The 27,402-nt window shown below is 41.5% G+C and overlaps 2 protein-coding genes across 3 annotated transcripts in view; both read right to left on the bottom strand.

Annotated features, from left to right (window-relative positions):
• RAD54B (RAD54 homolog B) overlaps positions 1-27,402 on the bottom strand; it is a 62,494-nt gene that overhangs the window by 27,756 nt on the left and 7,336 nt on the right. The window lies entirely within an intron of this gene.
• Positions 11,465-17,395, bottom strand: FSBP (fibrinogen silencer binding protein). The gene is made up of 2 exons (XM_035316439.1): positions 16,601-17,395; positions 11,465-12,299 (listed from the first exon to the last, which is right to left on the bottom strand). The coding sequence occupies exons 1-2, from the start codon at positions 16,969-16,971 to the stop codon at positions 11,774-11,776; spliced, it is 897 nt and encodes a 298-aa protein (XP_035172330.1). The 5' UTR covers positions 16,972-17,395; the 3' UTR covers positions 11,465-11,773.

Below are 27,402 nucleotides of genomic sequence, written 5' to 3' on the forward strand. Positions count from 1 at the left end.
ATGAGACAGAGATATCATCATCATGTGTTTGCAAAGCAATTTCAGTCTAATAATAAATTTAATACTAAGCTAACATGGCAATGTATATTATTGTGCCTTGAAAATGGAAAAATATGTAATAACTCTCCTCACAGCACTTCTGTGGGACTTTTTATGAGGAGTGAAACCATGAAGAGTTGAGCTGACTTGCCCTACAACCATAGGAATCAATGACAGAAGGGACTACATATGAGTTGCTGGATTGCAATCCACTGCTTCGTACCCCTCTTTTAACTACAAAAATGTATAATAAATGTATAATGCACACATCAATACTGCAGCCAAAATGCAACCAGCATTACTAGCAGGGGAGGCCCATAGTCCTATCAGTATTTCAGTTATGGGCATGACCCATAGGGACTTCAAATCCTGACAGAGAGATGCCTAATTTGAACAATTTCATCAGTCTGCACAGGGCATTTTTGTTTAAAGATTAAGTTTTTGTTTTGTTTTGTTTTTATAGCAAAGCAAAGTGGTTTGTTTGTTTTTTCTTTCATTTCATACTAGGTGGATGAGCTTATTGAATGTGCAAGTTAATTAATTTAAAGATTGGTATTTCAAGCAGGATTTTTTTTTAATACATTGTTTTAACACTCAAACTTATTTTTAAACAAAACCACAAATGATCAAATATTGATCATAAACATCTGTTTTATGAGAACAAAAATCATAGATGAATGCAGTTTTAGTCTCAATAAGCTATTAGTCCTTGTAGAAGCTCTAATAACTCAATGCGGTGGAGAAGAATCTAGAAATCTGGGGAGAAGGTAGCGCTTCTTTTTCCTTTTGGCCCGGGTAAAACTTTTTCCATTCCTGAGAGCTAAAAGCTCTTGGAAATAAATGCAGTTTGCACATTCTCTGCAGCTTAATTTCCTGAGGATTACACAGTGGACATGCTCTAACCGAGGCCGAGAATAGCTTTCTCTGTAGTCACAGCTCTCGCTGCTTGGACCGAAGCTGGGTCCCCTCCAAGCATGCCAGCAGGGAATTTTTCTCTTTGTCCCTCTCATTCAGAGACAACATCTCCCCTCCTGATGCCGAACAGGAAAAGATGGCAAAGGGGACACGGAGCAGCTGCATGGAAGAATTCCTTGGGATGAGAAGCCTGAAAAGAGGCTAGATGGGAAAGGCAGGCTGATGTTAATACAGTAAAACAAATGATGACTGGTAAGAGACTACCAGTTGGACATGGAAGCAAAGCACACAGGAAAGGCTAGAAAACAGTAAGGGAATAAAAAGAATACGGAGACAACAGTTTATACTAGAAGGAAGGATGGAGGTGGAGACAGAGGTAGACTGGGACTGGAGTCTCGGGTAAGAGTCAAGCAGCAGAGAGAGAGATGGGGTTTTATGAGCAAGAATGGGAGCAAGAAAAGCTTGCTGCACCTCAACTCTGTCCTTCAAAATTCAAGGTCCAGTAAAAATGTATGGCTTGCTGGAAGCCATCAAGGGAAATCCAGGGAAGACCTGGGAGGAGGAAATGAGAACAGGAGCTGATTAGGCACTGATAGGGAAACTAAAGAGAAAAGCAACAGGGGAGAAAACAGCAAAGGACAATAGGGCATGCAGCATAAAACATGGCACACAGGTGAGTCCAGAACAGAAATGGCTGTACAAAGACATATGGGCACTCAGACCAGTTCACCCCCCCCCCCCCCCAGTAAATAGGGCCCACTCCACTTTCCTCATCCTTCTAGTTTCACTTTTCTCCTAATTCAATTTTTAAGACTACCAAGGTTAAAAATGGCATAAAATTACTATGATTTTTAAGCTCTTCCACTGCACAGACTCAGGTTCAGCAGTTGTTCTCCATGAGGGTAGGGCCAGGGGAGGAGAGCAAGGGGAGGCTTAGGTACAATGTAAGATATGGCAGCAATTAAGCTTTTGAAGTGGATCCATTTGACTATGTAAGACAAATCAATCCTGAGTTTAGGACTGGTGGAGGACCAGAGTCAGGCAAACAATTTGTAATGGACAAGTTGGTGTAGACAAATGAGGAGCTAAAGCTTGGATGACCTTGCTGTTATGCCCCAAGTCCCTTTGGTAATTTCTGCTCTTCAAAATGAAATATTTTCAGTTTTTCAGTTTGTTTGCTGTCAGCAAATGTGCAAAACTCACTGATCAAAACACTGCTTGCCCCTATATTAATGGTCTACACTGAATGCATCAGCCTCCTAGTGCAGTCATTTGGTTTGTTACCTCAAAGGGTAAAGATCAGTTTCAACCTTGTTTGTCTTACACAAATGAAAACATTAAATTATAGGGAATAATTTAGAAATGTTAATTTGCTCTACAAGCCAGAAGAATAATATCTATAAAGTAGTGGTAGCAAGCTACCTTAACCCAACACACTTTGGAAAACCAGCCTATTTTAAGTGAATTAATTTTAAGGTTGTGAAGTTGAGCAAAGTTTGGAAATTGATCTGCTGCACTGGCCATACGCATTAATGGTAAGACTTTACAGAAAACATGCTGCACTGCATTTTCTTGGGACTTTTCTCGCATGTGCACATGGAATTAAACTGCTCTGCAGCTGCAGCAAAAAGAGGCTGCTGTGTACAAGGCCCCTGAGCTGCTCTGATGCAGCTGCTCTGATGGGAGGCCAAGGGTGCAAGGGCAGAAAGTCTACTCTCATGTTTAGAAAAGTGGTGCCTTCAAGAGCTGGATGCTGCTTGCATTTTTCCAAGTGTTCCTTTCTGGTGTAAGGAAAGTCATTTAACCCAAACTTTTCAGCACTAGAGGTTTGTCTGAGTGCCTGATTTGAGAATCAGTCTCATTTGTAATAGTACTGAATGCTTGCAGGTGCAACTGGAAGGTGTAGTCTGAATACATTAACTGTAGAATCACAGAATGGTTTGGGTTGGAAGAGACCTTAAAGCCCACCCAGTTCCAGCCCCCTGCCAGGTCCATGTCCTTCTTGTGCTGGGGGCCCCAGAGCTGAATGCAGGGCTCCAGGTGGGGTCTCACAAGAGCAGAGCAGAGGGGGACAATCACCTCCCTCAACCTGCTGGCCACGCTGCCTGTGATGTAGCCCAGGATATGGTTGGCTTTCTGGGCTGTAAGCACACATTGCTGGCTCATGTTGAGCTTCTCATCAACCAACACCCCAGGTCCTTCTCCTCGGGGCTGCTCTCCATCCACCCATTCCCCGTACAGTATGCTGAAGCACTGAGATAACGCAGTCCTGGTTGATTCAATCTACACCTTCAGTATTAATGGAGCTTACTCTCTCTGTGCCTCAGCTCCCAGTTTCTCTCCTTGAAAGGAGAGATTATACCAACCTGTCACCTCATAAGGATGTTGCGGAATGCAATTATATTTGTGAAGTGCTCAGCTACTACCGTGATGGACATCAGAGAAAAAAAATCAGGAAAGTAATTCAAGACAGTTTGAATACTGAGAAGAAATCAAGGCAGAATTCTGTAGCTGAGCAAAAAGGAGGAAAGGAAATACTGAATAGTTGTTCATTGAGTAGATGCAGTACATTCTGTGAACTGAAACTGGCAAGGAAGCCTACCGAACCAGAACACATGATTGTGCAATTAATGACTATGCCGCAATGCATGAGAGGGCTGGAAACAAGCTGAGTGCGTTTGCAAGATTTTTCAGTACCTGCATTTGTAACCTAATTTTTCTTTTCAAATAGGAGCTTTCTGTATACAATAAAAGAGATGATAGATGCACTTAATTTGAAGAATGAGGAACATTCTCCTCATCACCATTTAATGAAACTTTTAGCTCTTAAGGGTATCAGCTACAGAGGAGGGAGGAAAGCTTTTACTTTTATATCTCCATGGTAGAAAACTATTCTTCTTAAACCTCTCAGCTGTCTAAAAATCCAACTGACTCCAGCTTCCACTTTAAAACTTAATGAACTGAGCTGAAAGCTTCTGTCAAGTCCACAGAAATAGACGTGCAAGTCCTATTATCAAAGGAAAAAGCAGCATCATTGAGGATTCTGAAATGCTGCAGGCATCATATGGTGCAGCAAGCCAGATCAGCGTGATAAAATATTGGAACCATTCAAATGCCATCCGAGTTGACTGTTTACTGCTCCTCTTAGTGTTGCCATCCACGCTGAAAGTTGTTTTGATTCATTTGTCAATTAAAGGCTCTTTTCCTTCAGAAAAATAAATGCAAAAAGTAGTCTCAGAAAGCAACATTTGTACTTGGGCTCTGTAAATATTGAATGTTATTGCAATAAGTGGTAGCCTAAATGGGATAAGTGGAAAAAATCCAAATATTTAATTTACTGAAAAATCCAAATTACTAAGAAGTATGGAAGCAAAGCAGTTATTAGACTGTTAAACAATCACAGGTTAATCAGAGCCATCCCAAAAAGCAGCCAATTTCTGAAGCAGCTCGCAGAGATTTAAATATGCATTCTTTTGTGCTTGAATGTTAATGGAAGCTACACAGCTAAACACATACGTGGGACCTTGAAAATATAGTTTCGCATTTGCTAAACATTTGCTATTGCTTCTACTGATTCTTTTTTAATTAAAAATAAAACTTTGCTATCTACTAAATCTTATTTATAAAATCTGAAGACTTTTAGATTGTAGGAAGCAGCAAGCAGGCAGAAAGGGATGTATGAAGATTATGTATACTTCATATTCACATCTGTTTTAGCACATATCAGAAACTAAAACATTTTAATGTACTGGTTTTGCTTCTTAATTTTTAATTATCTTTAGTTTCTCTGGATTATAATAGAGAGTATTTAAAATAATCAATAGAACTTATGTCCACACAATGTATTTATTTTATTTTAAATTATTTAAACAGGACTGTTTAAAATTTATGCCATTACCCTGGAAAGAGGCACACAAAGGATGAGTCATATTTTTGAGAGTTTTCATGTGTTATGCAGCAATGATTACTTACAGGGTGGCTGACGAAATCTTTGGAAAGGGAAGGAGTAATCTTTCCAAATCAAGTTACATAACATCAATTTACATAAATGTAATCCATTCAATAGGCCAGGCAGAAAAGTAATATTTATGGCCAAGGCATAAAAACCTAGGGCTTTACTTGTAATTCTCACAAGAAAAGCAAAACTAACATGGAAGATGAGAGAGGAGGGAAGAGGAGAAATTTACCCTTGTGCAGTTACGGGGTGCTTACTGTGCTGCCTTCGCTGCTATTTGACAGAAGAAAATTGAACATGGTTTAAACTGCATAGAAATTCCAATGCAAATTAATAACGTTATTCCGTGCAAGGAGCCATAAAGTCAGGATACCTTTGGCAGAGTCTACTTTGTGTCAAGCCTGCCTGGTTTTGCTCCTGAAATGAGTACTTAGGAAACTCTGAAAGCCACGGAGATGTGGCAGCTTTCCTCAACACAGACCAGGTCCTCTTGTTGTTCCCAAGGGACTGCTTTGACCCTCGATGTCACCTGCAAGGTGTCCAACCAGCTTCTGCAGCACGCATGACTTCTTATGCTCTTCTTATCCAACTAGCATTAGTAGATCTCACTGGGTATGTATATGTGTATAGGTACCTGTGCACACTCATCAGGAAAGGATGAGATATGAAAGGAACAAATTTCACCTATCAGAAATAATTATAACAAACAACAACGGCTAAATTCCCTAAGCAAGCTTAAATTCAGCCCTCTTCTGTGTGCACAACGCTCAGCACTCTGAATCACCTAAATACAGACTATATTTTCCAGGTTATTGCTGGTCTTGAACTTCCCACAGAAGAGCTGAGCCACTAGCTGCTCAGCTGCGTAGTTCAATAGCTTTGAAACTGTCCTGAAAGAAGGGCAACTGCTCAAGATCCTTGCTATCACATCATCCTCTCTGGATCTAAACCAAGTGGCTTCCTCACTGAGGCCACCAGGCCTGCCAGTGGCAAACCCAGAGACAAATTTTCTTGCTTTCATTTAAGGAGTGCTCAGTGAAGAAATCACTGGCTCTCAGCAACTCAAGATGCCCACTTTGGACAGATTCTCCTAAAATTCAGTTATTAGGGATGATAACAGAAGTATAACAAACTTACTGCAAACAAACTGCTCATTCTGTGCTTGCCAATGAGTTACCAAGTAGCCAAATGTGAGACAGCTTTTGTAGCAATGACCAAAGGCCATCTCGATGCCAAGCGTCAAGGACTTTTTCAAAAGCCCAGGGAAAGTAGAACAGTACAAAGGAAAGATCATCAAAATTCAATACATACACAACAATACAAGGTATTCTCCCCTCAATCTGGTTCGCACAAAAAAAAAGGCAAGCTGCTTTGAAAAAGCATAAACACAAGAAAGTAACGGCATAAATGCTTTGGCCAAACTGATAGTTGATGCTCCCAGTCTCACGTGGAAATCCATCTTGATACACAACCTGAGCTTATTTACAATGCAAAACAATGCAAACATCACCTGGAAGGAACTTGCAGAGTTTGCAAGTCAAAAAAATATGTATTGTTTTGGCTTACACGTGCAACCCAAAGTCAATGCCATAAGATGATACGCTGTATTTTAATTCTAATATCCAACTTTATTCTGATGTCCATATGGATGTATGGATTCGGGATATATGGCATGCCCAACTTTCATTTTGCATTTCTGACACAGAGCGTCCATAAATGTTCCTTAGCTTCCACACAGAATTGTATTAACAGTAGCAACAACTGGGCTAAGTAAAATTTACCTGCAAACTGCTGCGGAGTTATGATAAATTACTTTCCTTCACATGATACCTTCGGTGATTAATAATAGGTACAGCTTGAGATTACTGCCACAGATCTTATCTATATATAACACGGAGGAAACATAATGTTGCAGTAACTAACTAGAAAAAGTACAAAATCCCTTCTGCCCCATCCCCAAAGCTAGATAAAGGTTTTGTCCTCTTGTTCCGCTCTTAAATTAGGTCTGAAGTATAACTGGCAATTTATAAACCCACTTATTTCAAGAGCACAAAGTTCTGAACTTTATAAGCAGACGTGTTTTGAGACAGCAGTACCAATCCGGACGAGGATCATACAAAGACATGCAAAGTGAGCAAAAGGCAGCTCGCAGAGTACTGTAAACAACATGACTGAAACTGAACCAAACTAGGCCTTGGCATCAACGGCATACGGAGGGGCATCAGGATCCAGATAAATTGTGTTTTTTTTTGGCTGCATTTACGTTAAATTATGTTTGTTATGGTGATTATGCTAACTACAGATGAATATCAGCAAGAAATGGTCAGGAAATAATGAATTAGTTGTTTTAATTCTGCTCACATACTTAAAATATAAAAAATGAAGCATGGTTTTCAAGTCTGCGTTTCTCCTAAAGAGCAAACCGAGATTATAAATAATATGGAACAACTGCTGATTAAGTATGCAAAGAGAATCGTACAATATTTCTCTCGTGTGAGTAATCCAGCCTGACAACGTGCTGTGCTCACTCAAATATTTGGATACATCAACAAATCACTGTGCAATCACTAGGATAAAATGGTATGCAATCCCACGGCACTCGGAAAACACAAGGACACCGGAGAATGTCAGTGCCTGCAGACTGCTGAGTTTCCCAATGGGCTCCCCGTCCCTTATCCATCCCTGCTTATGCACAGATCACAACCGAGGTTTTCAACTACTTTAGTAAACTGTAGGTTTCAGAAGCAAGACTTTTATCTTAAAACTTTTTAAAACAGCGTAATTTAAAGTCTGAATGTCCTGGGCTAAACGTATGGAAAGTTCTCTTAGGTTTAACCTTTCTATAATGCAATTCGGAGCAAAAATAATTTTCAAGAAAAAGGGGGAAAAATAAAAACGAATTATTTTTCCAATCTCTCTCTCTACCCTTGGGCAGTACAATGAACTTCATCAACACAAGATTCAATCGCCTTGTGAAAATGTTTTATATTTGAACTGTGGAAAGACAGCTGCTCCAGCAAACCCGAGCACCAGAATTCACCACTTGTTCCACCCCCTTAGAAGCAATTCCTTTATGATAATAAGCACAGTTACGGCTTTGCCTGTTGGCAATCCATGCGATGCAAAGTGTGTAGGCTCTAGTTTATGCATTTTTATTCCCTGGGGAAAAAAGTCCCAAGCAAGAAAATACGTGAAAACCTAAAGGAAAGAAAGAAATTGAAAGTAGTGAGGTGAAGGATGCTAGGAAAGAGTATGACGAGCAGGATCAGTAATATGTCCTGGTCTTGGAGCAGGTCTCTCTTCCGCCATTTTTGCCTGATAAGAATTCTGACAGAAGGCAAGCACAGCCAACAGGATGATGACAGAGGAGTTGAGAGCTTATGGGGAGAAAAAGGAAAAGATAATTAGGGAGCAGCTGAGAAAAGTGTAGACCAAGAATTAGACAGTTACTCACATAGATGAAGTTATGCGAGATGTTACCACAATGATCACAAAGTTATCAAAGTTATAGTTTTTTTACTCTAAGCCTAAAATGAAAATAATACATTAGAAATTGGGAATTAAATTACTGCTCGAGCCTGTTTATTTCAGTTATCTTAGTAGGAGGACGTGAGCATATGGTAGAAATTTGCCCTTGCCTAAAATTACTCTGCTTGTACACAGTACACGGTAAACATGCAGACAGGGAATGGCAGTGCCAGGTACAGTGAAGAGAACAGGAGGATTAGAATGGGGGTGAAGGAGTGAAGGGCTTCCTGCCGTTGCTTTCACACAAGCTAATGAAATATAAATTGCTGGAACAGTAAAAATTCACAGTACCTGAAGGTCCCAAAAGGACTAGCCACAGCTGTGCGTGCATGGACCCACATTAGGAATACATGAAAAAAAAACCAAGAGCAGGCACCGAGAAGTGAGAAGTCTGATGCAGACAGATAACCTGACACTGAAAAGCAGATGTGGGGTGAGAAAGATCCGCCAGCATGGACAGGCGTAACATAGTCAGCACATGCTGCACTGATGGCACTGAAAGAAGAAACACCTCCGTAGGGAAGGATAAATGTCATGTCGCAAGTAAAGAAACAAGCAAGCTATGCAGGGATTCAAGAGGTTCCCCTCCTCGCCACCAAAAAAAAAACAAACACAAAAACCCACACCAGAGAACAAAGGAAACCAGAAGAGAGATCCCCAAACAAGAGATGCTGCCTGCAATAAGAATGAAAAGCCTTCCACTAACAAATGAGATGGTGCCAGAACAACCAAACGTTCTGATTACAGGGAGACATTTCTGAGCACACCCATGTAGTGCATTATTTCTTACTCACCTGCATCCTTCCCTCTCCAATATCAGGACTGTAACGGGCAGTTTGCTCTAGCCAGAGTCTGAGTTTTGTATCTGCTTTGCATTTCAGCTCAGAAAGGACTACAAGCTTTTGAAGACTGGAAATTCCTCTGGTTCTAGTCCTCGAAATAAAAACGCCGTGCCAACAGAGACCCTGGAGGTCACCTCCTGATGTAGCTCAAGGAGAACAGAGAATTCAACAGAAAATATTCTGAAGTCTCTGCAGAGCCTTTTAGTGGCCAAAATAAGGCTAGCAATAACTTAAAACCACTGCAAGACAAGCCTGTTGGGAATTATTTTCTGGACTAGTAAAAATCCTTTTGCGTAGTATCTAAGGACAGAAACAACAAATTGGAATTCCTTGAAACTGGAAAACAGAATTCTGATTTTCAGCTGAAAGGATAAAATCGGGTATTTCCAAATTATGAGTGCAGGGAATTTCGTGTTGTTACCCAGCTTCTGAGAATCCACCTTTCACACAACAAAGTAGAACAAATAAAATCTGTATTTATTTATTAAAGCCAAGACTTTGACTCTTGTAAACTCAGGGAAGAGTGTATCTCATTGAAGTGTTCCTGGCTATATAAAAAGAGATCAGTGTCCTTGAACTGCAAAAAAGAGGAAGAAAGGCAAGGTCTGAACAGAAACCAAGGCCACTCATTGAGACATCATCATCATCAGCGCACGCAAAAGAACAAGTGCTTGAAAAGCTCTCTTCTCTACAATACCACTGGAAGAAGAAGTGTAGGGGGCGATTCCATATTGCTGACATCTACTTTCATTGACTGTATTTTCCTCAGATTGTAAACCAAAGATTTATTTCCTCCACCCTCCCCACCTGTAACCTGTTAAAGGTGTCCTGGGCACTGACAGTCGAGATGATTTCTCTCTCATCACTGTCATAAAATTTTAACTACAGTGCTTTAGGCTCGACTGGTCCCTCAGCTAAACTTACATACTTCCAGCCTTCAGTTTTTAATAAGCATTTATCCCCGTGGTTACAAAAGTAACCTGATTCACTCAGAAGACTGGCAAGAAGTAGTAAGGCTTACCTCATTTAAAGAGTCTGCTGATGCAGACCAGTGCCCCATTCACACATGCTGAGGTTCTGTGGGGATAGAGAAAGAAGGAAATTTGGAGAAAAATAGTGACAGAAGCGACAGTAACAAGCAAACACAGGAAAAAAAATATATATCCTTCCTATTGCTTTTGTTCTTCCTGTTATTGGGGCCCTCTGAGATAGGAGACCAGGGTGGAATTACACCTCCTTTGTTCTCTCTTTTTTCTTGATTCTGTGCTTCCTTTCCTTTTCCTGTGCTAGAAGTTAGAGAAAGAATGAAGTATTGTTACATGGAATAAGGAGCCAGAGCTCTAAAGCAGGTGTGGATCTATTCATAGCAAGCAGAAGACCAAGAATCATGGAGAAATTGTCTGGGACTTACACTTTCCAGTTGTTGTGGGTTGTTTTTGTTTGTTTTTTTGTTTTCCATTTATTAGCGCTGATCGTAACTGCAGAGGAAAGTGCTGCTACTAGGACAGACAGAAGAATCAATTTCTTTTTCATTTTGGGCTTTTTATTTGAAACTAATCAAAAGACCAGAACAACAGCAGTTATAAAAGGTACGCAGAAAAACAAAGAATCTTCTGTTGACTTCAAGTCACATTACTTACACACAGCAACTATTTCATTTTGGTAGCTTATAGTCATATTGAGATCAATCAAAGGCACCTGCAACTGTCTTGGTTGCACATGCACAGTAGTAATTATGCATGCAAATGAGCAAATTAGACATTTCTGTGGTTGATCACCAGTATAATTACTCTAACTGAATATACGATCATGGTAACTGTACACACAAATTACGCACACATGCAGTTGTAACGATGAAGTATTGCATTCGTTGTCTCTATTTTGATAATTTCCTATGGAAACGCTCATCCACTGAAAACAATAAAAAGTGTTAACTCTTTAAAAGATGGACACTTCTGTCTACTGAACATTAAAAAAATATAACAATCCGGTAATTTTGTTTTCCAGGCTGATATACCAGCAAAATTTCGCCACTGTCATAAGATTTACCAACTTGAAAAGAAGAGCATATGTAAACATCGCCTCTTACTCCTCCTTTTTATGCGTATTTACGAACCTGTAACTTCATTAAGATTATGAAGGATAGGTAATTATTTGAAAAATAATGCATATGATCAAATTTTTAAAAAGAATTGGGCTAAATTGCTGTTAGGTCATCACGTTTCTATTAGAGAGAAGTGGAAATATTTAAGAAGTTGGGATTTTTATCATCCAACCACTTAAATCTACAGGATTTGATTATACTTCAGAAGAGGTGGTACACTCATGCCCATACAAGGCATTTTTATTAAGGTACATATACAACAACATGGAAAATATGCTCTCATCTTTGAAGACCACATTTTGATCCATCCATATTAACATAAGGAACAACTTTGCTAGGGTAAAAGTATTTATTATTATTTCAAGGGATATGACAGAAGTAATAAACTATTTAGATACTGCTGTATTCTGGCAGATCACGGCGTAATCGTATTGCCTTCAGCTTCTCTACTTTGATTTTTGTTCGCAACAGTTCTTCCTCCAGCTGCTGCTTTCTTTTCAAACCATCCCTTTTTTCTTGGACATAAAGCCCAATCTTTCTTTGATTTTCTAATATTATCTGATGCTCTTCTTTCAGCATTTGCAGCATCTGTGGGTCAGACCCACACATTGGTCTAAAGCGTTCTCCAACCTCAAGCCTAAAAAACTCATCTCTTCTTGGTACAGGAGAGGGAGACATCATAACTCTCATGTCAACTGAGGACACCGATGTTGAAGGAGACCTTTCCATAATATGCACCAGCTGGTGTTCTTCCTCTTGTTCTAGGTTCTCACTTTGCTGTGAGTCTATCATCAAAGAAGGAGGAGGTTTGACATCCTCTTCCGGCTGCAACTCCATCATGACCGTCGCGGGATGGTGATCCAACATTGCCTGTGGTGAACTGGTACCAGCAATTGTTTCTTTATCGATACTAGCGCTAGAACACACAAAATCAGATGTAAATCACCCATTAAAAGCTATTTTAAAAAGACACACATGTAAGTAACCAAAGCTTCTTTTGAAATACTACTCTTTGCTAGCTACGCCTGGAACTCTGCTTCATTCCATGAACACCATGTGCATCCCTCCTTCTTTCCAACACATGCATACCGCCTTGTCTTACCCAGATGCTGCTGCTGCTACAAAGGAAGTATAGCTAGAGAACAATCCTGGTTGGCCCTTCCCCTGCAACAGGATAAGCAGGCAATAGGGATAAATGAGAATGAAAACAAAGAAGTAGGAGCTGATGCAAGTGACAGAGGAAATGGTTTGTATAACCTAGAAAGTGATTTTAAAAGGGCATAAACTCAGATTGAGTGGACTATGGCAGAAACGTTTCCATCTCCCAAACTCACTTGTCTCCTCCTGCCCCAGTGTGTTCCCTGTTTCTGACTCACGCACCTAAATGTTTGTTTTGTGTGCCTTTTTCCATGTAAAACAATTGCTGAATAAAATTACACAATGTGCCTGGGGAGAAGAAACCACAGCCCAGATGATGACCCTGCCCGTAGATTAGGGAATCAAGCTAATCCTTGCTCCTTCCCTACGCATCAATGATCTCACTATTTTTCTGAAGCTTCCAGAGAAGACATGGAAACGTTGCCACTAAGAACAGCTCTGCGCTGCATTTTTCCCCCTTTTCTGAAGTACAACACCCACCTGACTCATCTGCCTTTGTGCGAAGCCCTGAGTCAGCAGCACCTCCAGTCACGATCTGACATTACCCTGGCTTTGATGCTAATAACGGCCCCAGCTGTGCCTGCCGACTTCCCCACCACTTGTTTGAAACCCCAGAGCTCTGCACATCACTCCTTTACTCAGGCAATACATTTTTTTAAAAGCCAGATCAGCTTCTTGAACTATTTTACAGTATGGATCTACAAAGACTACCTCCAGCACGACTTGGGAGGCAGTTCAGTTAATATGGGAACGGGAATGTATTAACCTGGCACTGGCAGCAAAGACAGTGCACCATCATGGCCGTGACTCCTTAAAGCAGAGGCTCTAGCTAGTGGTTGCAGATATGAGACAGTCCCCATCCCGTGAATAACTGAGCTGCTGCTAGCAGCTAAAGGCAGCGAGTGGATCCAGGATGAACAGAACATCCACAGATGCTCCCCAGCCCTGGAGGAGCTGAGTTGCTGTCTATTAAAGAGTTAGGGCGTGTGTCTGTGTTTGCACTTTCTTTTTAAAAACTCCTTTTGAGCTCTACAAGCCACAATTTGAGGAACACTATGTGATTATTAAAACACTGCCTGTGAGCAGCAGACGTGGGTTCACATTCCCAGAAGTACAGGAGAAATTTAATTTGTACACCCTACTGTTTATGGAAGTGCACAAACTCCATAGGGAGACACCAAAAGATAGCATTATCTCCTCTGCATCTCCCATGGTCTGCAAAACTCCTGGTTCCATAGAAATAAGCAGCCATGGGTGCAATTTCCAAAGGACCCTGAACTAGCCCACCCTCTACTACGATGCAAGTGCAATTTCTAGAATAAAAGCATGGAAACTTCTAAATACTCAATTATAAGAACAAGCAACAGGGTCAGAGAAATGTATTTCACATAAATTAGTTCTGCCAATCATCCACACTATTTTAAAAAAAGCTTTCAGAAAGAAAAAGTCCATCTGAAGCAGGTTTTTGGAAACAGAACTTTCTTTTATCCCCAAGAAAACATTGGGATAATCTTAATTCTGTCCACTGTCACCTGAGCTGCCTATAAAGTGTCAATTATGTCACCTTACTCCCTTCTCCTCATGCCACAAAGCTTCACGTTCTTCCAGGGACCTCTTTCACACATCCCTTTCCCTCCTTTTCCTTGAGCATCAGGAGTTTTCCCGCATACAAATGTCCTCTGTGCCTCCCCAGGGCTGGCTGTAGTGCTGGGTTTCCCCCTCTCCACCACCTCAGCCTCTAGCACAGCTCGCCTCAGTCGGGTTTGCTGGCTCCTGGCCAGCGTCTCGCCTGCGAATCGTGGAAACAACTAGCAGGAGAAGCAGGTCATTGTGACAAAAGGGAACAGAGAGGGAGAGCAGAAAGAGAAAGTGAGAGAGGTTAGAGAGGGGGAAAAAAAAAAAAAAGATTGGTACGATTTAGGCTAACAGCCTCCAAACAGTGCCAATTTAATCTCTTGCTGTGTATTTCACACGAAACTTGACAATTAGCAAACCTTCAGGTAGCTCAGACGAGGATTTTTCCCCCCCCTTTTGGAGTCAGCCTCCTAAGAGGAAAACAATTAGACAGGGAAGAGAGAAAGAAGGAATTGGGAAACAAAAGGAACGCCTGTATGGTGGTTACTAATGTTGTTTCTGACAACTTGACTGAAAGAAAGACAAACAACAGTTACCACAACTGGGGGATGGTATTTATAACCCTGGAGGCACCCATGATTCACTAGGTTTTGTTTAATCACCGTAAGCTATAAATTGCTTAAAGGTGCAATTAAGAATTTGGATTCATTATAAGTTGTATTTCCTTCCCAAAAAGCTAAGCCATATCCTAGTGAGTTAAAACCCAGCACAGGGTTTTCAAAATCAGGGGAAAATGCAACTCAGAGTTAAAATTAGAACTATCAAATAATGATGTAATTAGGCAGGAAAAAAAAATATTTAAATGATAATCCTTCCCTTCGACACACAGTGCATTGGCTGTTCCTAGAACAACCATTTTGGGTAAGCAGCAATCAAGCCAACGTTCCCAGAGCCATAAAAGCCTGCAAAAAATGCCTAAATTATAGGAGACAAACTATGGAGATCATTAGCTCTTAATCATTCATGAAAAGCGTCACCGCTTTTTATAAGCTGATCTGCAAACCAAAGTTCTCACACTGTTTTTTTTTTTTTCCTTCCTCCTTACAAAAGTTGGTAGCCAAGACACTGCAACCTTTATTAGCGCAATTAAAAGCCTCGTTTTGTTCCAGGGAATTCTTTGGAACTGTTCCTCCAGGGGCATTCACCAGGAGCAGCAGCAGCACAGCCCAGTTGCTTCAGACTTCTTTACGCTGAGGACCCACAACAGCATATTTTTAGAGCATCTGGCATGTTGGGATTTAGACAATTGTTACCATTCAGTTCAACCAGTGGCACCACGAATCAAATTCGCCCTGTGCGCGCATGCCAGCTTTTCTTAGAGCCTTTAGCTGTTGCACCAACTAGCAGAGTGTCTGATTAAAATATGGAAAGTTCACTTCCCATTAATCTGTTTGTGAAAAAGAGGGGAAAAAATCAGAGCTTTCTCAAGATTTCTGAGAGTTATTTGGCTTTTTTTCCCCTCCTCCCTACCTTGCTTTTGGTATCTGGAGGAACCAAAACCTGACCCAGGCATTTTTTGATCCCTCAAGGACCAATACAGAACCAGCAGAGTGTTGCAAGTCAGATATGAGGGGCATTAGCCAGCTGTGTGAGAAAGCCTACATGCTGCCTGCCTGTATTATGTCTGGCTCAAATCTAGACAGTGTGTCTCACTTTACTGAGCAGCACAGAAAAAAAAAAAACTACAAAAAAAAAGAAAACTTCTATAGCTGTACCTCTCAGTTTCTCTCTGTGTGCGTTTCAACTACCTACCGTACGATGCAGAACTGCTTGGAGTTTAGACTGCAATTAGCTTTGCTCCACTTTCAGAAAATCACCGTCAATGCAATAAAAGCAATAAAAGTGTTTAAAGAAACCACTTGCACTCACAAAGACACCGTGGTGCAGGCAGACAATTTTTAAAGGGTTGGGATCAGTTAAAACGTAGTATGCAAACAGCAGAGTAAATGAGAGAAAAAAGCTCTGTGAACAGGGTTCCTTAGCTCCGTGAAGTAACTTTATTAAAAATCTTACATAAACTGCTAATAGTTCCATATGTTGCAAAATGACTGCAGTATTACCTTAAATGGAGGAGAATAGCCATCACTTTGCCAATGTTTGAATAATCTGCCTATTAAAAGGTAGGGGAGGGGTAGAGGTTGGAGCTACTATTTCTCTTTGATTCTCCCTTAACCCTCACTTTCCAGAGTATGACAAAGACTGAAACAGGCTTTGAAAGAGCTGAAAAATAAATGCAGTGCTAAGTCACCATCAAGCTTCCCATAAAACAAAAGCAATATTATTTAGTCATCGTTCCCAATTTGGGGATTTTTCTCTTAAAAACGTTTTCTTTAGGACACTGAACACGAGAAACGCGTCACAGAGCAGATAGGAGGCGCCATAATTTTCATTCAGTAACAAAATGAAAAAAAAGAATTCTCTCACCTTTGTACACCGCTCCTGTCTCTTAAACACACATTGGAAATCTGTGGAATCATCTCCACAACTTTCTTGGTTGGCTCGGAAATGCTGCTTTTACAATCGGAGTGCGTCTCCTTTTGCTGCAATAGCTCCTGTTTGGCATATTCTTTGAGCCTCTTGTACAGCGTGCGCAGGCCCTGTGCGGTACGAGGAGGGCGATCTACTCCGATGGCATTGTAGTTATCAGCTATGATATCCCAGCATTTGTTTTTTTCCACTATGACCGAATGCTTATTGGTGTGTTCTTCGAGAATTTTAACGTACGGCTTCACGAGTTTTAGCAAATCGAGCTTTTCAGATAAGGTGAAATTAGAAGATCTGGCCTTCCCGACCATTGTTAGCTCTGAATTAAGGAAGCCGTTCCTGAAGCCACCATGCAGTCCCTAGCTCTGCTCAGCTCTTTTTCACAAACAGAAAAAGATCAGGCTTAACTAGGCTAGTCTCATTTAGGCCCACGCCTACAAGGGAGGGTTTATTAAAATTCCTTCAGCTTAAGCTGACGCAGGTTCAGGAAATCTGCTTAAGCCAAGCCTGACCTACATAAGGCTTCAGACTGAAGAAGACGAGAAGAAACAAGCAAAATACACTTTTGTATGAAGAGACCAGACATACGCAGGATTTAAAGACATAAAGGTTTAAAGATTAGCACGTTACCCAGCTAAAAATTACCTAATTTAGCCGGAGTAACAAGCTCTGACACATATCCCTAGCTCTCTTGCACATATCGCAAACTGAAACCGCACTCGGGATTTCGCACGCAACGGGCAGCCGAGAAAAAAAAAAAAAGGGAAAAAAAGCAACAATTGTTTTTGGGGGGCGATTTATTGACTGTTACACCGAGCGGGAGGCGAGGCAGAAAGCTCCAGCCAGATAAGCGCGGCGTGTGTAGGGAGCTCCCTCAGAGAGCCCCCGGTCGGCCGCCGCGCTCTCTCCGGCGGCATTTGCATAATGCTAGTCCTGCTGTCAATCAGCTATTGCATATCCTCCAGCTGGTTAGGTTACACTCGGCCTTCCAGCAAAGCTAAGCTTCTCCTGCATTTCGCAGCCTGCTCCTGCTACCTACACAGAGGCTTCTTAAAGAGGCAGCCGCTATTCGCGGCCCGGCGTTTGACGGCGGAGAAAGCGACAAAAAGAAATCCCGGTGATAAAAAAAAAAAAAACACAACACCCAAACGCGGCGGCGTGAGAGCTGAATCGGCTTTTTCTCGTGGCTGCAGCCTGCAGCTGTGCCCTGCTGGAACATGCCTGCCTCTTGGGGCGTGTGGCATCGCCGTGCAGCCCGTGGTGGCTGCGAAATGGCCTGACCTGCCTCTCGGGATGCCTGCAAGAAAGGTTACGGCTCAGTCCCAAATTACTGGGTCTGCCATGGTGAGTGGAAGCTGGGGTTTTCCTGACATCCACCAGGAAACATGCTACTTGTGTGGTAATACTTCCAGGCATTCCGACCGGGTGAAAACCTGACTTTTAGGAGCAAGATGTGCATGTTACGTGGGTGCATCTCCACTGTTTGCTCCCAAATACATCACCTTGAGCCAAGCCTTAACACAAAAACGCAGGCGAGGTTTGAGATTTCTCCGGTCTAAACTCGATTAACAAAGCGGAGGAACCTGCAGATGAAAGGGAAGGTGCTCATAAATACAAAAAGCAACAACTAAGTTTGAAAAATCGCGTACGTCACTGCAAGAGGCCAGAGGGTGGAAACAAACACAATTTGAGATGGTGGCAACAGCTTCTCAGGCTTAACATGTTCAGCCTTGAAAAGAAGGGAGCCTAGACGGGGGGGGGGTGAAGGCAAGAGAAATCTAATTATAGCTTGAAATATCTATCTGCAGGCAATAAAGATCTAGGTATAAACTTGCTTGCTCTAAGGGGAAAAATCCCCAAGCAGACGCAAGCCACAATCAAAACAAAAAGCCTGAAACTAAACGAAAGGAGACTTTCACTGCTAAAAATCAGCCAGCGTTTACAATAACAAGCGTGTTTGGAACAACTTCCTGAGGCTTGGCTTGCTCACGCCACCTAACAAAATTGTGACCAGTCCACTTTGCTGGAATTGCTTTCAAGCCAAGATTAAATAAAGCATTTTATAGTCTGAAGCCCATTTCGGGAGACTTTGAGAAACAAAATACTTCTGTGGTTAGAAGCACCGCGTGAAAACCATTACTTTTAAACACCTAATCCTTCCCTATTTCCCCACACTTTGCTCTTAATATTACTAAAGAGCAGAGTACTAGTGGTTAAAAAAAAAAAAAAAAAAAAAGATTATGCCTCATGTATTTTAGGCTTCTGGGAGTACAGGAATTGAGGAGCCACAGAAAAGCCTTCCTTGTGCCCTCAGATGTTTAAGGAGCTGTGCAGGCCCCAATCTCTTGACTTTTAGTGACAAAACTGAGGGCAAGGCTGCGTGAGTAAAGGCTCCTCTGCACAAACACTGAGCAGATGAACATCACCAGGCAGAGGAGCCCCAATAACCCCAAGGAAAGAAGAGGTGCCCTCAACATGGCTGCTCCATGTCTGCCACAGAAACGCAAGCGGCACCATGGACCAGGAGTGGGACCGTGACAGGAGAGTCGATGGGGGAGGCCCCACAGATCACCCTGCAGCCCACCGGGGTATGGCACTCATTATGAGATGCCAGCAAGAGTATTTTGGGATTGCACAAGGCTTAGGGGTATTTCAAGGAGGGAACAAGGGCAAGAAAAGGAGCGGATGAAAGTGGTTTGGGAAGGAAGAGGCAGAGGAAAATGGGGTGTGAGGAGCCCAGATGCATGTCCAGCCATTCCCTGGCCCTGATCACTGCAGTTTGTCCCACCTTCTTATTAAACTTAATTACTTTCCTAGGTAGGAGCCTTTACTCTGATCACAGGTCAGAGGGACCCGTGTGCCTGGGGTGCCGGCAAGCAGCGGCCGAACCCACGCGTATCGCCTGGGCCTGTACGGCAGGGCACGGTCGCTGCCAAGCAGCAAGGCAGCAGGGCCTGCAGATAAGGGGCTGCCAGCCAAGACATGGAGCCTCCATGAGCCTGGGCCACATTGTGGAGTGACCAGAGGGTCTGTGAAATGGCTGCAGGAGGGGCCAGCACTTCTGGGGGCTGGCTACTCGTTAGGCCAGAAATCCAGACCAGTGCAGGGTTGTGTCCATGTGGGTGAGGCAACTGGGACAGACCAGGGGATTAGGGACCAGCCACTGAGGAGAGTAACTCCCCGAGGAGCTGCAGCAGCCCCCTCTGTGCCGGGCTGCAACAAATCTTAATAAACCTACCTGGACTCGTGGTACTTCACCACCTTCCCGCTTAACAGAGACCCGGTTTCCACACTAATGCAATTACAGCAAAACACCGCTACAATGATTTCTTTTGAGCAAGCGCCTGAAGGAATCAGTCTGAATTACATATTGTTCTGCAGGAGTGTAAAATAACCCTTGTAAAAAATGAAGCTGGCTGCCAAACAAGATTTTTTTTTTTTCATTTCTTTTTTTGTTGTTGTTGTTGTTTTTAAATAGTTCTGCTCATCAGCCTAAGGTCATGTCAGTACTCGGATGAGAAATCACAGAAGGTGAGAAGGCTACGTATTAACATCATATGAAGACTTCTTTGAGCTACAAAACATGTAGCTCCAAGACAGTTAAAAAAAAAAAACAAACTGTTCTCCCCCAGCCCTGTTGTGCCCCTGCCCTGTGCTGATATTAGCACTCACAAAACGTTTTTTTCTCCATTTGCTTGATTCTTTCTTTTCCAGAAGCCAGATGCTTCCCAATTTAATTGTTAGCATCTAAAACCCCAGTTTTCATACAGATGAAATCTTCATATTTGGAAATTCATGAAAAATGGGAGCTGTGAGAGTAGATCAAAATATTTACAGAATGGAAAACCACAATTACTCAGGGACTGAGCAACAGCCCCTTGCTAAGGATGCAGAACTTAAATAGTTGGGAAATGAGACTCAAAACTACTGGTAATAGGTAAGTTCGGGGCTTTGCAGTTGAAAATTCTAGAATAAATACAAAACAAACAAACAAAAAACAAGAGAGCTATGAAAAGATGAATGAATCACAGGTAGAAGACAGGCAGGGATTAAAGTTGCCAAGCTACCATGAGATGAATTGTTGAAAATGTTCGACAGGCCCAAATTTTAGAAGCCAAGTGACACATTTGGATTATGGCCAATCATTGCACCAAGTGGCCCATGTAAATTTTGATATATATGAAAGAACACCCTATAAAGGCTGGTTTCTTAAACTGGGGAGAGAAGAGGGAGAAGAAGGATCCTTTATCAAACACACTGAGGAAGAATATCCCCATGACAAGCCTTTATTTTTGAAGAAAAAAAAAAAAGGGGGTGGAGGACCTCTACAGGGTACACACACACAGATAATTAAGGAGTGTCATGAAAGATGAAGTTTGGAGCAGACTTATTAATGAAGTGAATTACACAGGTCCAGGCTGGGACCTTTCAATGCAAATAATATTAAGTCAATAAAGGGCTGCTGAACTCTGTGAGGGTGCTCTGCCCACAGAGGGGTAGCTTCAGAGTAAGTCTAAAAGAGATCTATTTTTCTTTTATTGAATGTGTAAGCAAACCAGCTCTGGGTAGACCTGGGTTTGGCATTTGCAGTCAGTAGAAGCCTGAGAATCTTAGGAACAAGAGAACGACTGCAAGATCTGATCCAAAATCTGAAGTGAAACCCTGATACCCCTGTGCTTATTAGAATCCGTAAGAGGATTGAGCAGCTACAGCTACGTTACACATCTCTGAATATATTGGGGTATACTGGCAGCAAAAACATTTGGCAAGCACTGAGGCAGTTGCTCACTCGTGCAAATGGATTTGGCAGCTGCAGAAGATGACTTGGGAGGGTCTATAGGTAGCAAGGGCTGCAAAAGTTCCATTAGGTCATCACACAGCCTTCTTCACTGACACACCAGCAAGATGGTGCCAAGTCATTTGATCCGTCTTGAGAGCCGGCTGCGGCAAAGGGTGGGTGAGAAAGTTTTCAGCTCCAAAGGTCTCCCGTAGTGACAGCTGTTTCATGGGTAATCTCCCAAATTAAGGGTTGCAGGCATTATGCATTATGAAGAGGACTGAGGATGGCTAAGAATTGAGAGCCAAAAGTTACACAAAAGCTTCACCTGGAAGCTTAGATAGATTCTCTCCAGACTTTGAGAATTATTTTTAGAACACTTGATTTTTGTTTCAAATAGCTTTATCATTTTGTTCAGTGTTTTTCTTGTTTCACCATCAACTTTACACTTTCTTCTTCCTACCCTTACCATACCTGAACCCCTCAGACCACTCTTTTCCCTTCTCCTGGCCCAAATATTTCTAAACATTTCTAAACCTCTGCCCAGCATTTGGGGTGGGTGGGGGCAGGAAAGGGAAGAACAAAGAGAAGCTTTAACTCTTTCTTCTGCATCTATTTCTGTCATCACCATCTATCAGGTATTAACGCCTAACATGTAACTAACAGTTCTTGCAGCTTCTGGGCACTTGTATCTCAGGACAAGCCCAGAAACCCCAGAAGTTAACACTGTAATTAGTACCTTTGCACTGCTCTCCTGAAAGTAGCCTGAATTACGCACTCCAGAGCTCTCATGTCATCTAAAATTCCAGGCATAAAAGCTAATTATTCATCCATCCCCTCTGCTGATGCTAAGTGTTGTCTCAACATCTAGCCCACTGAAATGGGAAACATTCAAATTAGATAATTACACTGGCCTTCTCCATGCCAAATTTTAAAGGATATATCTTCATCTCGATCTGACATTCCAGCCCACACATTCAGATCTGTAATCATCCTTCAAACAAGTTTGGCTTAAAGCTACAGGGCTCCAAATTATCCTACTAAGTGCCTATAGCACCATAAATAAGCTCTTCGCTTTGTAAGTAAGAAAAGGGAACAGCATCGTTCTTTACAAATTCAGAAGTGCCTCCGGTTCCTAATACACTCTTGCACCTTCTCTGATCCTGTTTTTCAATAAGCTTTTTGACGACTGACCAGAAGCAGCCAAGAAATACGGGAAGATTTCAAAGTATGGTTTTCTCAGGATATTTATATTCTTAAATTCCCATTAGCGAGATAGCCTCTCGGAGAAAAGAAAGAATGTAAGAAAAGCCAAGTTTCTGCAATTCTCCCATCTTTTGGAGATTATTCTTTAATAGTAACCTCAGAATACTTCCCTACCCACTACTCCGTGCATTTGACATTGGAGCAGCTTTCTCCATTCTTCTGATGTGCTCAGAGCAGCTATTTTGAGGACCCTGAGATAACAAACTGTCTTACCACTATCCTGTTGGTTTTAGGAAAGTCATATTGTGACAAAGCTTCTGTTCGGGGGGAAGCCGAAGGCCCAGAGCCAGAAGCTGGGGCTGAACTCTAGTTATGCTGGCATAGCAACAAAGGGGATCCAAACAATGAGCAGAGCTACAGAAAGATTTGGCGACTATCTTTGAAGGGATCCAGGCCAAGTCTGTAACAGTGCTCATTATAGCTCAAAAACCCCTTCCACTTCACTTGAATAAGGCATTTCTTGTCCTTTACCTGGTGCTTACATTCTCTCCCATCTTCCCTTAAATCCAGCTTTGTATCTGTTGGAGATGGGAAGGTGCTGGGGAGGGGGAAGCAAAACCACATCCCACCCCCACGCCTCCAAGACAGGGCTTTTTGAAGGGTGGAAGTGGAAAAGAGCCAAGAAATTTAGAACAGCAGGGAATTTACTCTTCTGTCCATCTTCACTCCTTACACACACACACACACAGCCTGATAATAAATTTTGATAATGAAGGAAAAATTAAGAAGAAATTATATGGACAGTTTCCCTCAGAATGAATGAAGAAACTGAAAGTATCTTTACTGCTAAACCTAAATTGTTAAAAATAGTCTCTAGACAAAGTATCTCCTAAGTTCCTTATTTCAAAATTACAGTGTTAGGTGATTTCATATTCTACATACTGTAGACTATATATCATATATTTGCATGCAATTGCCAAGGAGCTAACTAAATAATGATAAATATATTGGCTTAATCAGCTCATTTTCCAGGCCCACTCCCACCCTGGAAAAGGGAGTTTCCTTTCTATCTGCAGTTTCAACACTAGGTCTCTGTGCCTGCACTAAAAAGAGCATTTAAGTCTTTTTTTTCTTCTTTACAAATTCTAATTTTTCAATAATTTATAATAAAAACAAAGGAATAAAGCATAGAAGATTATTATATTTATGTGCACCATAGCTCTCTTAATAGTGAGTATGACACTACTCAAAAGTACAGAAACGAGCAGTTTGTGTTGTTTCATTGTAAAGAAGCAAATACCATTCAGTTTAATAGGCAAGTTTCTACGGAAAAGCTTCCACATTAATCCTTCCAACTTTTTGGGAAGTGTTGGGTATCTTCCATCTAAAACAGCTCTGATGTGTGTTTCATTTTCTGACCAGGTAATACCCTTCTGATTTCTAGTTTCCTTCCTCTCTCCTTCATTATCTCCATGAGTTCAAATGCACATATCAGAGCACATCTAACTAGGACGCATGAAAAGTATATTTCGCTGCCATTTCACTGCCCTTTTCTCAAACGTGTGAATATCCTGGTTATGTCATCTATCATTACCTAAAGCCTCATTATTCACATGACAGCTATACACGATCATATCGAATTATAGGTTGTGTTGGGCTAGCCGTGGAAATACCGCCTGAGAAAGGCTGGGTTTGTTTTCCAGCAGCCCATTATAGTGCATCGCAGGTGGCTACCCAGCCCAGGACGGCAGCTTTGCACTTGTTGAATGTTATACGATACGTTGCCTTTGGTGGTGGAGCTGGAATAGTTTCCTTTCACCCGCCTCATACTTGCTTGTTTATTCCTATTCCTGGTGCATCTTACTGCTCAAACTGGTGGATAGTCCAAATTCAAGATAAATAACACTCGTTAGAGACGTGAACCTCTTCAGCAGGCCAGTGTATCACAGAAGCACACTTACACTGTTTTCCTTGCTTTCAGTCTGTGGCAATGACTCTGGGTTAAGGGATTACTGCTACAATTCACTAATGGTTTCTCTGCTCCAGACCTTAAAACTGCAGAAGCAGGGAAGTCATGGCTGCTGCATTTGGTGCTTCTGAGCACAGAAATAGAAACCCGTAAGGACAGGGTTCTGTTCTGGCCACTACCGTAAAGCAGGTGAGGAATCTATAGGAAGAGTAAGGAAAAAATAAAGAAATAAATAAATTGAAAAGTCATGAGAACAAGCAATGGCAGACAAAGGTGAAGAATATCTTAATTTTTTTTTTTTTGAACACTAAGATTACAGTAGTAAAGTTACTTTGCTAAAATGCTTTTTCCTGCTTCATTACCATACCATTTCCATGCATAGCTAAAAACAATGCATGACCTCGGCAAGGGGGAAATCTGAGCATATGCAATCAGCCAGGGAAATACCAGAGAAAGTCAGATGCCACAGCAAAGTAAAGGACATCACCTCACATCCCAAGGAAGAGCACCAAGCGAAAGGAATCTTCCTGAGGAGGTGTCAGAGTCCCACAGCTGCAGGCCAGAGAACAATGTAAGCCGTGTAGGAAGGACTACAGGACAGAAGTCTCAGTGAGGAGTCTGCCTGCACCACGTTGACTGCTGGCCAGTGGGGTGCTAGGCCAACAGGTGACAATCTGCAACTATACCTACCGGGGCTGATGGATAAATGAATGCTTCTGGTTCGTTTATCAAATGAACATTACAAAACTGTTTCTGAACAGTGTCAGATCAGAGACACAAACAGTTTGTTTCCAATACATATACTTTAACATCAGTCTAATTTTCTTAACCAATTCCCATCTCCTGAGATGAATTCAAACAGGTACAGGTGACACCAATACAGAATAAAAACGATCTTGAATTTAGCACCAGCTTGTCTGTTCACTATTACTGGCTACTTTGTCCATCACACTGCAGTGAGAAGCAGTTTACTTTAAATCAGAATGAGCTAGCAGTGATATCATGTTGATAAAAGATAACATTTACACACTTTAATTCTAACTTACAAGTAATGCAACAATAAATTACTTGAGCTCAGGCACCAAGTAACAGCTGTACTAAGGCACACTTAGTTGTCATTAAGAGCTACACACGGTTATGCCGTATCTTTTACCCAAAGAGTTAACTGCTTTACCAACTCTTTATGAAAACACGTGAGGGGCCCACTGAACTGCAGCTCCACCACTAACATAGGCAGATGGTAAAAGTACTCAGCGGGAGTATCTTTTCCATTTCAATTTGTAAAGTGCAATAATGGAATGGAATGAAATAATAGAAATTATAATTAATACTTGCAAAGATACTTAAGTATTCTAGCAACAGTACGTTTCCTTATAAGATGTCAGGTCTGAATGTCTTTGGTTGTGTTATCTAGAAACTGAAAATAGGCAGCTAGACTGAAATTGCCCAGTAAGAAAAAATCCCCCTAATAGCATTTTTTTAATCCTCTGATTAACAGTGATAGGCAATTGATGGGTGCTGTCATGATTTACTGAAAAGCAAGTTTTCTCACATAGCATTCATATTAATTAAGAGGGTTTTGTATTCGCATCAAGTGAGAAGAAACCAGGCTAACCTGTAACAACGCTCGAGAAGGAGCCAAACAATCCCATTAGGAAAATAAAAATGACTTAACTGAGGAAAGAGTTTAAACTTTATAGGCCAACAAACTCAGTAAACATTAGCATCCCAGTGAAAATATGGAAAATATATTCACAACGACATGCAAATAATAAATACAGTTAACATCGTAGGCATGAAAAACATTCTGTCATCATAGGGCGAACACTTTAATCCTGTTCTGAAATACAGTTACAATCTGTCTGCACTGCTAGTTCAAAGGTAATCTCTGAGTATGACTTCTGACAAAGTTTCTCTTAGAAGAAGCATTAGCAGATGTTAATGATGGATGAAAGACAAGGTGTTCCTCAACCAAAAACTAAACAGAAGGGGAGATGGAACAAAGTGACAGACTCTGTGTGCAGCTTTTCTGTTCACCTAAAATGGGTTCAAATAATGTCTGTGCCCAACTATGTCCATATGAGCCCAATGCTATGTCTAAGTACACAGGTGAAAGAGCTATTTGTCTCCATGCGTGATCTAGAAAACCCAGAGGAGAAACATGTCAGTGTTCTCCTAGGTTGAAAATACCAACAGAAAGTAAACTGTAAACTCCGATACTAAGCATAAATTACATTTATTACATATGTAATATATTTACATATAAAACGTTAAGTTGAAGAAGGTAGTGCAGGTGAGAACCTCGGTTCTGGTCAATCCCACTTACTAGCACCATATCTGATTCATCATCTTGCAGAGCATAAATCCAAAAATGTAATCCAGACAGAGAACTAAGACACCGAGGAGATATTAACTGTAACTCAGAGATTTGCCTGTCAGCAGATTCTTCAAGCAAACTATTTGTATTTGGTTTGTACTTGGTTATAGGACCTCAGAATGCAATGAGGACAAGTAGAAGCCAAGGAGTTTTAAGAGCTGTGGTAAGAGTTCACACACATAATTTTCAATTTCTGTTAAATATTTCTGGAATGGGAAAGTAACTTTCACTTCTAAAGACATACAGACTTACCCAGTAGAGGCGTATGAGAAAAATAAATTACCTCCCCATACCACACCTGTTGGCAGTGTCAATGAATATTATGTTCTGAATGCGAAAAAAAGGTACCAAAATGATTGCCACACCTTTTTCCTCTTGAAACAAACTAACAAAGAAATCCACGCTGATTTGTA

The sequence above is a fragment of the Oxyura jamaicensis genome, chromosome 2 (genome assembly GCF_011077185.1).
Source record: "Oxyura jamaicensis isolate SHBP4307 breed ruddy duck chromosome 2, BPBGC_Ojam_1.0, whole genome shotgun sequence".
NCBI lineage: Eukaryota > Metazoa > Chordata > Aves > Anseriformes > Anatidae > Oxyura > Oxyura jamaicensis.

Bases quoted from the DNA above. Each gene is read 5' to 3' on its own strand.
- FSBP (XM_035316439.1), bottom strand. From the start codon at position 16,971: ATGGTCGGGAAGGCCAGATCTTCTAATTTCACCTTATCTGAAAAGCTC. The intron at 12,300-16,600 runs GTGAGAGAATTC...TGTGTGTTCTAG, and splicing joins GACAGGAGCGGTGTACAAAG to CGCTAGTATCGATAAAGAAA.